Below are 16,575 nucleotides of genomic sequence, written 5' to 3'. Positions count from 1 at the left end.
ATTTCTGAGGGATTGGTGGTAATAAATCCATTTTCATTCGTAATTTTGATTATTTGTGTGCTCTCTTTTCTTTTTGAGAAGGCTGGCTAGAGGTTTATCAATTCTGTTTTATTTTTTCAAAAAAAAAAAACCCCAACAACTCTTGGTTTCATTGATTGTTCAGTTGTGTTTAACCAGTCTCCTATTGATGAACATTTGAGTTGTTTCCCACCATTCATGGTCACAAACACTATAACAAAAACCTAACTCATAGTATGTATCATTTCTCATGTGTGGAGTTTATCCTACAGATAAACTAGAAGTAGAATTGTTAGGTCAAAGAATATAGAGATTTTGAATATTAATATGTGTTACCAAATAGCTCTCCAGAGAAAGTGTCCCAGCTTTTACTCCCCTGGCAATATATCAAAACCACCTATTTTCCCAAAGCATCATCAATGCAGTGTTATCAAATTTGGGGATTTTTGACAACATAATAGATTTTAAAAATGTTATCTTAGCGTAGTGTCAATTTATCTTATTATGAGTGAGATCAGACACTTTTCCCATATTTAAAATCCATCCGTATTCGACCATATTTTTTGTGTCTTTTTTTTTTTTACTATTTATTAGAGTTCTTTATATGTTAGGGGAATTAGCCTATGAAATGAAAATATTTTTCTGTTTGTAATTTATACCATGACTTTGCTTATGGTGGTTTTTGGAATAAGAATTTGGTTGTTTCTATGTATATAAATGCATCAGTATTTCTTTTACGGCTGCTTGTGTATAGGTTATAGGTAAAAAGTCCTCTTACCTCCAAAGTCATAAACCGATTCTCCCATATTTTTTCTAGAACCTTTACATTGAAATCTTTGATACATTTGGAATTCTGATATACAGTGTAAGGCATGAGTCCAACTTCATTTTCAGAAGTTACTTCATTGTCTTAAATTGTTTAATAAATAATCTATCTTTATTGTATATCAAATTTCCAGTTTCATAGCACTTTATAAATATATATTATATGATACTTCACAGTTGACTCATATTATAATAATCTTTACAACAGTAATGCATATGTATCCTTTAAAAATGAGCACACACCTTTTTTTATCTCTTCATTAGCCCCCTATCTGTCACATATCCCTAAGTGTAGTTTCTGAACTATCAATATTTAAATTAAACCATTGACTTTATTTTCAGCTATGTTGAAGACTGGGTAAAAGAATGCATTTTGTAAAAGCACAGCTAGAAACTAAGACTTTTTCTTGTCTAGGTATTTATGTTTCAGGGTTGATCACTAACCATAGGTTTACAAGGATTCTTGGTAAATAATACTTAGTATTTCCTAATTAGACAGACCTAACAAAAACAGGCACATCCGTTATAACACTGAAACAAATGACTGTTGCCAGTAGCCTTACTTATAATTAATGTAGGTCTCTAACATTCCAGAGGACCTGACTGGGACACTGAATTATATGATGAAGGAAGTGCAACAGTCCGACAGCTGCTTACTGAACTGTATGGCAAAGTTGGAGAAATTCGTCACTGGGGCCTGATCCGGTATATCTCTGGAATCTTAAGGAAGAAGGTGGAAGCACTTGATGAGGTACTATAAATCCTTCTTGAATTTATACCAAATCTAAATGGAGGTGCTTTTTTTAAGTATTTCCAAAAAAGTAAATTTATTTTTTTAACTTGTTTATTTAAATTCAAATTAGTTAACATAATGTTCTATTGGTTTCAGAAGTAGAACCCAGTGATTCATAACTTACATATGACACTCAGTGCTTATCCCAACAAGTGCATCCCTCAATACCATCACCCATTTAGCCCATCTGCTCACCCGCCTCCTCTCCAGCAACCCTCAGTTTGTTCTCTATATTTAAGAGTCTCTTATGGTTTGCCTCCCCCTTATTATCTTATTTTGCCTTCCCTTCCCATGTGTTCATCTGTTTTGTTTCTTAAATTACACATATGAGTGAAATCATATGATATTTATCTTTCTCTGAGTGACTTACTTCACTTAGCATAATACATTTTCCTTCCATCTATATTGTTGCAACTGTCATGATTTCACTATTTATGATTGCCGAGTAGTATTCCATTGTGTATATATACCATGTCTTCCTAATCCATTCATCAATAGATGGACATTTGGGCTCTTTCCATAATTTGGCTATTGTTGACAGTGCAGCTATAAACATTGGGTGTATGTGCCCCTTCAAATCAGCATTTTCATATCATTTGGATAAATAGCTAGTAGTGCAATTGCTGTGTTATAAGGTAGTCCTATTTATGATTTTTTGAGGAACCTCTATTCTGTTTTCCAGGTGGCTGCACCCATTTGCATTCCCACCATCAGTGCAAAAGCATTCCCATTGCCTTGCATCCTTGCCAACATCTGTTGTTTCCTAAGTTATTAATTTCATCCACTCTGACAGATGTGAGGTGGTATCTCATTGTGGTTTTGATTTGTGTTTCCCTGAAGATGAATGATGTTGAGCATCTTTTCATATGTCTGTTTTACATCTGGATGTTTTCTTTTGAGAAGTGTCTATTCATGTCTTCTGCCCATTACTTCACTGGAAATTTAATTTAAAAAAAGATAAACTACTTAATAGAAACATGGAAAAAGGGCATGAACGGGCATTCATAAAAGAAATACAAATAGCCAGCATATACATGAAAACATGCTCAATCTTACTAGTAATAAAATTAAAAATGTTTCCTTTAAGTATCATAAACAAAGATTAAAAAGGTGATTATTAACGATATGGGGAAACGGTTGCTTTCTATACTGATGGTGTAAATATAGTTGACACTGCCATTTTAGTGGGCAATTAGGCAGTCTCTATAAAATTTTTAGTAAGTATTCCCTTTGTCCTAACAGTTTAATTCACTAAAATTTATCCTAAGCAAATCACATAATAAGAGCATAAAGATGTAGGTATAAAGATCACCACAGTGTTGCTTATAATTAAAGAAGAACGGTTTAAATGTGTGCTATGGAATGTTATATAGATTTTACAAAGGATAAGTTAGAAAAAGTAGATCACAAAAGAGTATGTATAGTATGATACACTTCACATAAAGTCAGATAATTATCAGCCTTCTTTATTTTAGATTTCTATTTTTCTTTCTATTTATTTTTTTCTTTTATGGTTTATTGTCATGTTGGTTTCCATTAACACCCCGTGCTCATCCAACAAGTGCCCTCCTCCATGCCCATCGCCCCCCTTCCCCTCTCCCCCTCCCCCATCATCCCTCAGTTTGTTCTCAGTATTCAAGAGTCTCTCATGGTTTACCTCCCTCCCTCTCCCCAACTATTTTTCACCCTTCCCCCTCCATGAACTTCTCTTAAGTTTCTGCTATTCCACTTATAAGTCAAAACATATGGTATCTGTCCTTCCCTGCCTGACAAATTTCACTTAGCAGAACACCCTCGAGTTCCATGCATGTTGCTATGAATGGCCAGATTTCATTCTTTCTCAAGTCCATGTAGTATTCCATTGTATAGATAAACCACATCTTCTTGATCCATTCATCAGTTGATGGACATTTAGGCTCTGTCCATGATTTGGCTATTGTTGAAAGTGCTGCTATGAATATTTGGGTGCATATGGCCCTATGCATCAGGACTTCTGTATCCCTTGGGTAAATCCCTAGCAGTGCTATTGCTGGGTGATGGAGTTCTATTGATAGTTTTTTGAGGAGCCTCCACACTGTTTTCCAGAGCAGCTGTACCAGTTTACATTCCCACCAACAGTTGTAGGAAGATGCCCATTTCTCCACACCCTTGCCAGCATCTATAGTCTCCTGATTTGTTCATTTTAGCCAATCTGACCGGCATGAGGTGGTATGTCAGTGTGGTTTTGATTTATATTTCCCTGATGATGAGTGACACTGAGCATCATTTCATGTGTCTGTTGGCCATCTGGATGTCCTCTTTGGAGAAGTGTCTGTTCATATCTTCTGCCCATTTCCTCCCTGGATTATTTGTTATTTTGGTGTAGAGGTTTGTGAGTTCCTTGTAGATTTTAGATACTAGCCCTTTATCTGATATGTCATTTGCAACTCTCTTTTCCCATTCTGTCAGTTGCCTATTAGTTTAATTGATTGTTTCCTTTGCAGTGCAGAAACTTTTTTAACTTGAGGAGGTCCCAATAGTTCATTTTTGCTCTTGATTCCCTTGCCTTTGGGGATGTGTCAAGTAGGAAATTGCTGCAGTTGAGGTCAAGGAGGTTGTTTCCTGCTTTCTCCTCTAGGATTTTGATGGTTTCCTGTTTCAACTTCGGGTTCTTCATCCATTTTGAGTTTCTTTTTGTGAATGGTGTAAGAAAATGGTCTAGTTCCATTCTTTTGCATGTTGCTGTCCAGCTCTCCCAACACCATCTCTTAAAGGGGCTGTCTCTTTTCCATTGGATACTCTTTCCTGCTTTACCAAAGATTAATTGGCCATACATTTGTGGGTCCAGTTCTGGGTTCTCTAATTCTATATCTTTGGTTTGTGTGTCTGTGTCTGTGCCAGTACCATCCTGTCTTGATGATGACAGCTTTGTAGTAGAGGCTAAATCTGGGATTGTGATGCCTCCCATTTTGGTTTTCCTCTTCAATATTACTTTGGCTATTTGGAGTCTTTTGTGGTTCCATACAAGTTTTAGGATAGTTTGTTCTAGCTCTGAGAAGAATGCTGGTGCAATTTTGATGGGGATTGCATTGAATGTGTAGATTGCTTTGGGTCATAATGACATTTTCACAATGTTTATTCTTCCAATCCATGAGCATGGAATGTTTTTCCATTTCTTTGTGTGTTTTTCAATTTCTTTCATAAATTTTCTATAGTTTTCATCCTACAGAAATTTTACATTTTTGGTTAGGTTTATTCCTAGGTATTTTATGGTTTTTTGTGCAATTGTGAATGAGATCAGTTTCTTGATTTCTTTTTCTGTTGCTTCATTATTGGTGTATAAAAATGCAACAAATTTCTGTACATTGACTTTGTACACTGAGACGTTGCTGAATTCATGGATCAGTTCTAGTATGCTTCTGTTGGAATCAGGTTTTCCATGTAGAGTATCATGTCACTATGAAAAGTGAAAGTTTGACATCATCTTTGCCAGTTCCGATGCCTTTTATTTCCTCAATATAGCATTATCGAACAGCTCCCATTCCATTGGTTGCCTTTTGGTTTTGTTGATTGTTTCCTTCACTGTACAGATGCTTTTTATCTTGATGACGTACAAATTGTTCACCTTTGCTTTTGTTTCCCTTGCCTCCAGAGATGTCTCTAATAAGAAGTTGCTGCAGCTGAGGTCAAAGAGCTTGCTACCTGTTTTCTCCTGTAGGATTTTGAAGGTTTCCTGTCTCATATTTAGGTCTTTCATCTATTTTAAATTTATTTTTATGTATGGTGTAAGAAAGTGGTCCAGGTTCATTCTTCTGCATATCACTCTCCAGTTCTCCCAGCACCATTTGCTGAGAAGACTGTCTTTTTTTCCATTGGATACTCTTTCTTGCTTTGTTAAAGATTAATTGGCCATACATTTGTGGGTCCATTTCTGGGTTCTCTGTTCTGTTCCATTGATCTATGTGTCAGTTTTTGTGACAGTATCACACTGTCTTGATGATTACAGCTGTGTACTGTAGCATGAAGGCTGGAATTATGATGCCTCCAGCTTTGGTTTTGTTTTACAGCACCCCTTTGGCCATTCGGCATCTTTCCTGGTTTCACACAAATTTTAGAGCTGTTTGTTCTAGCTCTGTGAAGAATGCTGGTGTTATTTTGATAGGGATTGCAGAGAATATATAGATTGCTTTGGGTAATATTGACATCTTAACAGTATTCTTCCACTCCACAAGTATGGAATGTTTTTCCATTTATTTGTGTCTTCTTTTATTCCTTTCAGAAGCATTCTATAGTTTCAGTGCACAGATCTTTTACCTCTTTAGTTAGGTTTATTCATAGATATCTCATAGTTTTGGGTGCAATTATAAGTGGGATCAATTCTTTGATTTCTCTTTCTGTTGCTTCATTATTGGTGTATAGAAATGCAACCAGTTTCAGTGTCGGTTTTATATCCTGTGACTTTGTTAAATGAAGGTGCTTTTTGAAAAACTGGTTTCCATAATGGATTTTTAAGGCAACCACAGCATCTTAATTATTTGAGATGTTGTCTTTCTCACATAAAGTTCCTGATAACTAGCTTTTTGTTTGTGAATGCCAGTTATACAATACTGAAGCATATAAACTGTAAGATGTTGTAAACTATAAGAATTTTACAACTTAAGAATGAATTTGCAGTAGACTAAAAATTCCTACTTCCTAGGAGATCAAAATCCTTCACTGTTTTGTCCTAAAAAAATCTCTCTTTTCCAATCTTCATGGTATTTCCTGAGAAAGAAGTTTTGGTGTATCAATAAAATAAGAAGGAATGAGGATTTGTAGGCTGAGAAGAGTAATTGTCATGGAAATCTGGGGTGCTATGGGCAGGATAATGCTATTATGCCATCTCTTCTTAGGCCTGCACGGACCTTCTCTCCCACCAGAAACATTTGACAGTGGGACTCCCTCCAGAACCTCGAGAGAAGACCATCTCTGCGTGAGTATGATTTTGGGTTAGGTTTGATTAAGCTTCTATGAGTCTTTAACGAGCTATGTGGAGTAACCACAGTTCTCTTGCCCTAATCTGTCACTAGATGATAATGTTTTAATGTGTGGGCTTCTTTCAGAGACACTGGCATGAGAATGTTGGTAGTGACAGAGTAAATGAAAGAGAAAATTTGCAGGAAGTATTGCTCAAATGTAGTTTGCTTTTAGGGTTTTGTTGGTGGTGGTGGTTGGTGGTGGTGATGGTGGTTTTTGTTTTTGTGCTTGTTTTTTACTTAATGGCTTTCCCAAACCTCATATTGAAAAACAGTTCTAAATAGGACAGACAACTAGAATGAGAACCCACAAAAAAAATACTATACTCTAGACTTTCTTCCAGGCCTCTCTCTTTGGCTTGTAGATGGCTACTTTCTCCCTATATCTCTTAACATGTCTTCCCTCTATGTGTATCATTGTGTCCAAATTTCCCAAATTTTTAAATAAGGACACTAGGGATATTGAATGAGGCCTCACCCAATGGCCTCACTCTAACTTAATTACCTCTGTAAAGGCCTCATCTCCAAATAACGTCACATTCTGAGGTACTAGAGGTTAGGATTTCAACCTATGATCATTGACAGGACACAGTTCAACCCACAATACCTTATTCTCAGGAAACAGAGAGGGTTTTTTTTATCACAAATCTGATCAATTTTGGACTATTGTGGCAATCAAAAAGAAGGTGGCATGATCCATGTCCCATTCCTCCAGAGTGCTTAGTATCAACAGGAGAGTCAGAAGTGCGGGAAGAGATATGCATACCTCTGTGTGTGTGTGTGTGTGTGTGTGTGTGTGTGTGTGTGTGTGTGTAAACTGATAAAACTAGAAAATCAGTATAACTAAGGTGTAATCATAAAGTAATAAAATGGTTTCCAAAAGGCACAGCTTAAATTTAGTTCATTACTTCTTAGCCATAATAATTACTGGTCATATGTTAAGAATTAACCCTGAAATACTGATCTGGAAGGACCTCACTGAGTAAGTTTTACATAAAATTTTGAAGGAGAAGGCAATCCAGGTTTAGAGAGGAGAGAGGAGAGCTTTCCTAAGTTGATATAGGCCAAAGTGGTTTGGGGAGGCAATGAACTTTGAAGTGAAAGAACCAGATGCTACCAGTAATGAGACAGTAAAGCAGTGACTTGAACTTGGGAGGAGGTTTTTTATTTTCGCCATGTATTTAGTCTTAAATAGTCACAGAATTTTGTCTTTCTTCACTGTCTTCTCCCTCAGACCTCTACCCTATGAAGTGCTTACTCAGCTGATAGATGAAGCCAGTGAAGGGGACATGAGCATTTCCATCCTTACACAGGTGAACAAAATTATGAAGTCTAGCGTGGTGATTGATATTTTTGTTTTCAATTTATATGGTAATTTCTGAAGACTACAAAATAGGCCTTGTTAGACCTGGGCCATAATTTTTGTCTGTATTCACTCCATGCACAGGAAATAATGGTATATCTAGCCATGTATATGCGAACTCAGCCTGGGCTCTTTGCTGAAATGTTTCGACTTCGAATTGGTCTAATCATACAAGTTATGGCAACAGAACTGGCCCACTCCCTTCGATGCTCAGGTACTCATTTTAGTAACTATTTTTGACAGAATTCACTTTTTTCAGTTTAGTTTGAGAGAAAGAGAGAGAGAGAGAGAGAGAGAGAGAGAGAGAGAGAAGCAGAATTCACTTTTAATGTAGATCTATTGAGTTTTGGACCAATAGGGAAAGAAAGCTAAAATATTTTATCGGTAGCTCAGAAGCTGCATATATAGCAATCTTGTTCCCTTGTTGGTCGATGTGGATTTATACAAATCAAGAGACTGATATTATGACAAATTTATGTATTAGTTCTGCAATTTCAGAATTCCACCTCTTGGGGGCTCTGCACTCCAAATTACGTTCCTTCTAACTCCAGAATGAGCTTAAGTGTGCAGCGAATTTGAGTGTGACAAGCTGGGTTTGATTCTGACTCAGGCAGTGCAGCTTCTCGAACCAGACTGAGTCACCACATCAGTTTGATCATGTTAGAATTCTGTCTCATCAGCAACAGGATTGAATAAAGGAAAGCTGTGTTTCTATGAATATTTATCTGACAGGACTCTCTTTGAAATTAACTATAGCTATATTTGGCAAGATACAGTTTTAGTCAGAAGATAACCTGGGGCCTGTAGAAGCTGTAGCACAGAATTGTATACAGTGTGAGGGAGGGAAAGGGACCCCCATGGCATGACTATTTTTCCACTGGTATTTGTTTGATTTCAATAAGAATGATAAAATAATAGATTTAGCTACTTGTTAATTGCTCAGTTGAAAGCTTTTTGGGGGAAATGTAACAGAAACAATGGCAAAAATTGAGTTACATTTCCCCAAAAGGCTTTTAACTGAGCAATTAACAAGTAGCTAAATCTATTGACTTGAGCCTAACCTAAATTACATAAGATAATTTATATTAAAATAACCCTTTAAAGGAAAAGAACTAATGATTATTTTATACCTACCATATGCCAGACTCTGTGCTTTTTGCATTATATTTACATACATTTTCTCATTTGATCCTTACAACAACCCTCTGGAGAAGGTACTTCTGTTCTACTTTTACCATGTCATCTGAATTTCAGAGAGGTTATAACTTACCTAAAGTTACACATCTTTGAGTCCAAGTCTTTCTGATTCCAAATGATTTCCAATTCAGCACATTGTTGTGGATTATATGTATAACATTATATTCATACATATATTCTCTAGCCATGTATCGAGGGATATTTTATTAAGATCTAATCATTTAATAATAATAAACCTCAAGAAGGGAAAAATCCCCAAAAATTCTTCACTTTTCTTTGCCTGTTATGGATTTTTTTCCCTATGGCTTCATCAAAACCATGGCTTTTTATTTCTTACAGATAAAGTCAAGATCCTTGGGTCTGATATTCAAGACTCCCAACAGTCTGACCCCTACCTCCTACTTCAGCAGTATTTCCCAATAATTTTATCAGTCATCATCCTTGGAGATTGAGGTCTCCTCTGATTTCCAAAGCATTTATTGTCTATACCTCTCATTTGGCACTTAGTATAGCCATGTTTATTGTTGTTTATTTTGTTTACATGTGTGATCTCACCCAAATAGTTGTTCAGCTTCTCAAGGTCAAGTACCATGTCCTACCAACTTGTTACTAACATTGTGTAATGTCATGACCCACACGTAGTAAGCTCTCACTCGCTGTCTGATTTTTTTTAAGTTTTTCAAGTTTTAATTTAAATTCCAGTTAGTTAACATACAATGTAATATTAGTTTCAGGTGTACAAGATAGTGATTCAACACTTCTATACACCAAGATCTCATCACTACAAGTGCTCTCCTTAACGCCCATCATCCATTTAACCCATTCCCCCACTCAACTCCCCCCCAGTAACCCTGTTTGTTCTTTATAGTTAAGAGTGTTTTCTGGTTTGCCTCTCTTGCTTCCCCTGTGTTCATCTCATTTTTTTAAGTTCCACATATGAGTGAAATCATATGGTGATTACTCTGACTGACTTATTTTGCTTAGCATAATATACTCTAGCTCCATCCATGTCATTGCAAATGGCAAGATTCAAGATTTCATTCTTTTCTTGGTCTGAGTAATATTCCATTGTATATATACATCTCATCTTTATTTATCAGTCAATGGACATTTGGGCTCTTTCTGGCTATTGTTGATAATGCTGCTAAACGCAGTGGGGTGCATGTGCCCCTTCAAATCAGCATTTTATATCCCTTAGATAAATCCCTAGTAGTGCAATTTCTGATTTGTATGGATTTCTACTTTTAGCTTTATAAGGGACCTCCATATTGTTTTCCAGAGTGGCTGCACCAGTTTGCATTCCCACCAAAAGCGTAAGAGGGTTCCTCTTTATCTGCATCCTCACCAACACCTTATGTTTCCTGTGTTGTTAATTTTAACCATTCTGACTGATATGAGGTGATACCTCATTGTAGTTTTGATTTGTATTTCTCTGATGAGGAGTGATATTGAGCCTCTTTTCATGTGTCTGTAAGCCATCTGTATGTTGTCTTTTGGGAAAATGTCCACTCATGTCTTCTGCCCATTTTTTAACTAGATTATTTGGGTTTTTTTGGGGGGTGATGGATGAGTTTAAAAGTTCTTCTTATATTTTGGATACTAACCCTTTATCATATATATTATTTGCAAATATCTTCTCCCATTCCATAGTTTGCCTTTTAGGTTTGGTGATTGTTTCTTTGCTGTGCAGAACCTTTTCATTTGTATATAGTCCCAATAGTTTATTTTTGGTTTTGTTCCCTTGCCTCAGGAGACATATCTAGAAAGAAGTTGCTACAGCCAATGTTAAAGAGGTTACTGCCTATACCATCTTACAAAATTTTTATGACTTCAGGTCTCACATTTAGGTCTTTCATCCATTTTGAATTTATTTTTGTCTCTGGTATAAGGAAGTGGTTCAGATTCATTCCTCTGCATGTTGCTATACAGTTTTCCCAACACCATTTGTTGAGGAGACATCTTTTTCCCATTGGATATTCTTTCCTGTTTTGTCAAAGATTAGTTGACCATATAGTTGTGGTTAATTTCTTGGTTTTCTATTCTGTTCCATTGATCTACATGCCTGTTTTTGTGCCAGTACCATACTGCACTGATTACTTCAGCTCAGTATACCTTGACCTCTGGAATTATAATGCTTTGCTTTTCCTTTTCAAGAGTGCTTTGGCTGTTTGGAGTTTTTGTGATTCCATAAAAATTTTAAGATTGTTTGTTCTAGCTCTGTGTAAAGTGCTAGTGGTACTTTGATGAGGACTGCATTAAATGTGTACATTACTTTGGGCAGTATAGACATTTTAACAATGTTCATTCTTCCAATCCATGAACATGGGATGTATTTCCATTTTTTTTTTTTGGTGTCATCTTCAATTTCTTTCATTGGCATGTTACAGTTTTCCAAGTACAGTTCTTTCACCAAAATATGGAATGCTTCACAAATTTACATGTCATCCTTGCACAAGGGCCACACTAATCTTCTCTGTATTATTCCAATTTTAGTATATGTGTTGCCAAAGTGAGCACTGTCTGATGTTGATAAAGACTTCTAGTCTTCTCATTATTCTACATGATTTCATGGATTCATATCTATTCTCTTTTTAGTCTCTAGATTTCCAAACTGAGAAATTTTTATTACTTTAGTCCATCTGCATGTATACATCCATTGTTTTTTTCTCACTGGCTTTCAGTTCCATAGTTCTCCTTTCATTCTTCTCACCTTCAAATAAAGATTCTACTGAGTATCCTAATGGTGTGGAAAAAAGATGAATAAGAAATCAAGAATCTGATTAATCCATAAACTGGATAATCGGTCTTTAAATTATTAAGAATCTATTGCAGGGGTGCCTGGTTGGCTTAGTTGGTTAAGCTTCCAACTTCGGTTCAGGCCATGATCTCGCATCTTGAATTCAAGCCCCACATCGGACTCTGTGCTGACAGCTTAGAGCCTGGAGCCTCCTTCGGATTCTGTGTGTGTCTCTCTCTGCCCCACCACCCTCAAGCTCTCTCGCTCTCTCTCAAAATAAACATTTTAAAAAAGAATCTATTGCAGTATGCAGGGCACCTGGATGGCTCAGTCAGTTAAGTGTCTGACCCTTGATTTTAGCTCAGGTCAGCAACTCATGATCCTGAGATCAAGTCCCGCCTTGGGCGCCACACTGAGCTTGGAGCCTGCTTAAGATTAAGATTCTAACAGAAGAAACATAGCAGAGAACCATAGAGAGGGGAAGGGGGAAATAGAGTTGGGGAGAGAGAGGGACACAAATCATGAGAGACTATTGAATACTGAGAACAAACCTAGGGCTGACGGGGGAGGAGGAGGGGGGGCGATGGTCATGGAGGGAGGCACTTACGGGGAGAAGTACTGCGTGTTATATGGAAACCAATTTGACAATAAACTATTATAAAAAATAAGGTTAAGATTCTCTCTCTCTCTCTCTCTCTCTCTCTCTCTCTCTCTCTCTCCCCTGCCCCCTAAAAATCTATTGCATTATGGACAGTATGGTGTTAAAACTTTGTTTGTAATTATATTTTTCCAATCAATCAAGGAATTCAGAAATTCTAAGAAAGAAAGGAAATATAGAAAAAATAGGATGGGTATATCAGGCAAATTATAGTCCTTTGCACTAATATTTCTGATGACTAGCTGAGGAAGCCACGGACAGCCTGATGAATCTCAGTCCTTCAGCCATGAAGAACCTCCTGCATCACATTCTCAGTGGCAAGGAGTTCGGAGTGGAACGAAGTGGTAAGATTGAATAACGGCATTTCCATTTTAGAGTGTTAGTTTGGTCTCATTTAATTTTAAATTAATTTTAAAAGGTTTTTATTTTATCAAAGGAACCTTTCCCCCAACTAAATAGAACTGGATATTAAGTAGTTAAAAGCAAAGCTGTCTTCTGGAACAAAATTTGGAAACTACTGCATATGTCTCTTTTTTTCTCCTTAAATGATAAATCGACTAAGTCAATTACCATCATGTTTTGTTTTTGCACTGTTCTATCGATTCCTTTACGTTATCCTGAATCTCTACTTTAGGACAACTGACAACCTGTATCATTTGAAACTTTCTTATATTCCATTCGGCAGTAATTTAGTAGCATTTGCAGTGGTGTGTCTGTGTGTATCAGGTATATCAGATATATCATTTCACCTGTGAATTCATATACATCTCAGGGTCCATCACAAATTAATCCTCTACTTGGCACTTGGTGGTTTCGCAGTGATGTTTGGTATCAAGTACCTAAAACAGAGCAAATGAAAAAGGGTATCTCTCCTACTCCACTTTCAGGCTTAGGATAAATAAACATATAATGTCAGATGGATGGATGCTAGACCTTACAATGGTAAAAAGAAAGTCATAAAAACACTGTTTCTCAAGCCTTACTGTGCATAAAGATCACATGGGTAACTTGCAAAAGTACAGACTGATCCAGTAGGCCTGGAGTAGGATCCAAGATTCTACTAACAAGCTCCTAGGTGATGCTGATGCTGCTGGTGTGTGGACCACACTTTCAATAGCAAGGTTATAATTGTTGTTGGTTGTTTTCATCATTATTATTAACATAAAAGGAGGACATATATCTAAGTCTTTTAAGCATGGTGGAGAAAATTATTTGAACCTGATTATCCTCTTCTTTCTGTTTAATATGTCATGCTATGTAGTTCGTCCCACTGATTCAAATGTCAGCCCTGCCATTTCTATCCATGAGATTGGTGCTGCCGGGGCAACCAAAACAGAACGAACTGGGATAATGCAGTTAAAAAGTGAGATAAAGCAGGTAAGACATCTTGGGATATCTTGGCAGATTAGCTGGGATATTATCCTATTTAAGAACGTTTTTTTTTTAATTGTTCTTTATTGGGATCATGCGTCTTGTTTCCTATCCTGTGTTTAATTGGAGCCATTTATTTTTTAGGTGGAATTTCGTAGACTATCTATCTCAACTGAGAGTCAGGTGAATCAACTACGGATCTTTTAACACAGTTTAACTTGCCTTTAGTTCTATATAACATGCATGAGCTCATGGCCTTTTTACAAATAAGATAACAAACCACAGAGTAACTTGTTTGGTTCTTCTTTGTAGCATTCATTTTATAGATAGCTTTCGTTTTCTGGACCAAACCGTTTTGCTAATTTTAGGAGGAAACTAATTTGTTTTTGTTAGTAAGAAATTGAACCCTGAGTTCCTCTTGTTAGAATTAACATGTAATTTTGGAATTAATTTTCTCTATGCAACTAGACTCCATTTTCTTACGTTTAAGAACAGGTAATAGACCCCTCAGCCCTCCCCCTTAGGTCATTTTTCGCGCCTCCCCCAGGAGCAAGCAGAATCCCACAGCTTTTAGAGACCGAACCGAGGCCTATTGCTGTTCATGTCAGTGCTCAGAGCCTGTAACACTGTGGATCTAAGAAAATCGGCGTCCACTCCTTGATGTCTTTACAAGGGTTACCTCAATAAACAAGCCAAAGTACACATGGTGGAGAGTCCCAAATATTACTGAATAGGGAAATAAAATAATCAAAGGCACAACAAGAGAAACCGAGAGACACCATTAAAAATACACTTCCTGAAATGACAGGCCCTGGGCAGTCAACGAGACTCCTTTAATAGAGCAATACTAACAGGTACACAGTGCATAATGAGCTGTTAAAACTGATGAGAGACAGAAAGCTAGCCAAAACGACAATATGAAAGAAGTCTCCCCTAAAGAAATTCCAAGAATAAGTCACAGCCACAGAACTGCTCAAAACAGATATAAGCAACATAACTGAACAAGAATTTAGAACAATTGTCATAAAATTAAATGCTGGGCTTGAAAAAAGCATCAGAGAAGCTATTGATAAAAAGACTAGGTAACTTCAAAATAGCTGTGATGAGATAAAAAAAAAAAGGCTATAAATGAGGTGCATACTCAAATGGAGGTGGCCTCTGCATGCATGGAAGAGGTAGAAAGGAGAATACATGAATTAGAAGACACAGTTATAGCAAAAGAAGAAGCCAAGAAAAAGAGAGAAATTGATAAAGAAACATGAAAGGAGAATTCGAGACCTGAATGATACAATCAGATGAAAAAATATCTGAGTCATAGGAATTCCTGAAGAAGAAGAAGAAGAAGAAGAAGAAGAAGAAGAAGAAGAAGAAGAAGAAGAAGAAAGAGGAAAAGGTCCTCAAGGGGTACTTGATCAAATTATAGCCAAGAATTTCTCCAACTGGGGGAAGCAAATAGACATTGAAATCCAAGAGGCAGACAGAACTCCCCTAAGACATAACTTGAATCAACCTTTGGCAGGACATATCATAGTGACACTGGCAAAATATAAAGATAAAGAAAGAATTCTGAAAGCAGTTAGGGATAAAAGGGCCCTAACATACAATGGGAAACCTATTGGAGTGGTTACAGACCTATCTAAAGAAACTTGGGAGACCAAAAAGGAATGGAAAGAAATCTTCACTGTGATGAACAGAAAAAAATGTGCACCCAAGGATCCTCTATCCAGCGAGCCTGTCATTCAAAATAGAAGGAGAGATAAAGGTTTTCCCAAATAAATAAAAATTAAAAGAATTCATGACCAAAAAACCAGCCCTCCAAGAAATCCTAAGAGGGACTCTATGACGGAAATGTTGCAAGGAATACAAGGTACCAGAGACACCACTACAAACATGAACTCCACAGAGAACACAATGACTCTAAACCCACATTTTTCAATAATAACACTGAATATAAATCGACTGAATGCTCCAATCAAATGATACAGAGTAGCAAAATGGATAAAAAAAAAAAAACCAAAATCCATCTATTTGCTATCTACAACAGACTCATTTTAGACCTGAAGACACCTTCAGATTGAAAGTAAAGGAATGGAGAAATATCTATCATGCGACAGAAAGTCAAGACAGCCGTAGTAGCCATACTTATATCAGAAAAACTGGACATTAAAGTAAAGGCAGTAACAAAAGGTGAAGGAGGACATTATATAATAATTACAGGGTCTCTCCATCAAAAAGAGCTAACAATTATGAACATCTATGCACCGAATTCAGGACCTCCCAAATACATAAAACGATCACAAACAGAAACAATCTTATTGATAAGAATGTGCTAATTGCAGGGATTTTAATACTCCATTATAGCAATGAATAGATCAACTAGACCAAAAATCACTAGAGAAACAATGGACCTGAACCACACATTGGAACAGATGGAGATATATTTAGAACTCTGCATCCTGAAACTAGGGAATTCACCTTCTTTTTATTTATTTATTTATTTTTTTATACAATTTATTTTTTTAACATATGCAATTATTTTCCATCATTTACAATACAGTAGTTACAATGATACTCCAAACAGAAAAGCAAAGTAAAAAATCAAAACCCCCACTTCTATTT

General features: G+C 36.6%; 1 protein-coding gene and 1 non-coding gene across 5 annotated transcripts in view; one reads left to right on the top strand and one right to left on the bottom strand.

The window, feature by feature from the left end:
• The window catches only part of PHKA1 (phosphorylase kinase regulatory subunit alpha 1), a 195,992-nt gene that overhangs the window by 160,733 nt on the left and 18,684 nt on the right, over window positions 1-16,575 (top strand). For all 4 annotated transcript variants that reach the window (XM_029930576.1, XM_029930578.1, XM_029930579.1 and 1 more), the window contains 7 exons: window positions 1,438-1,594; window positions 6,508-6,587; window positions 7,865-7,943; window positions 8,078-8,207; window positions 12,828-12,929; window positions 13,847-13,962; window positions 14,101-14,139. In XM_029930576.1, coding sequence (XP_029786436.1) covers window positions 1,438-1,594; window positions 6,508-6,587; window positions 7,865-7,943; window positions 8,078-8,207; window positions 12,828-12,929; window positions 13,847-13,962; window positions 14,101-14,139 — 703 coding nt within the window. The remainder of the gene's footprint in view (window positions 1-1,437; window positions 1,595-6,507; window positions 6,588-7,864; window positions 7,944-8,077; window positions 8,208-12,827; window positions 12,930-13,846; window positions 13,963-14,100; window positions 14,140-16,575) is intronic.
• Window positions 11,601-11,707, bottom strand: LOC115284455. Its single transcript, XR_003905209.1, has one exon. It is a non-coding gene; the product is annotated as a U6 spliceosomal RNA (small nuclear RNA).

The sequence above is a fragment of the Suricata suricatta genome, chromosome X (assembly GCF_006229205.1).
Source record: "Suricata suricatta isolate VVHF042 chromosome X, meerkat_22Aug2017_6uvM2_HiC, whole genome shotgun sequence".
Classification (NCBI taxonomy): domain Eukaryota; kingdom Metazoa; phylum Chordata; class Mammalia; order Carnivora; family Herpestidae; genus Suricata; species Suricata suricatta.
This window is presented reverse-complemented; position numbering and strand designations above follow the sequence as displayed.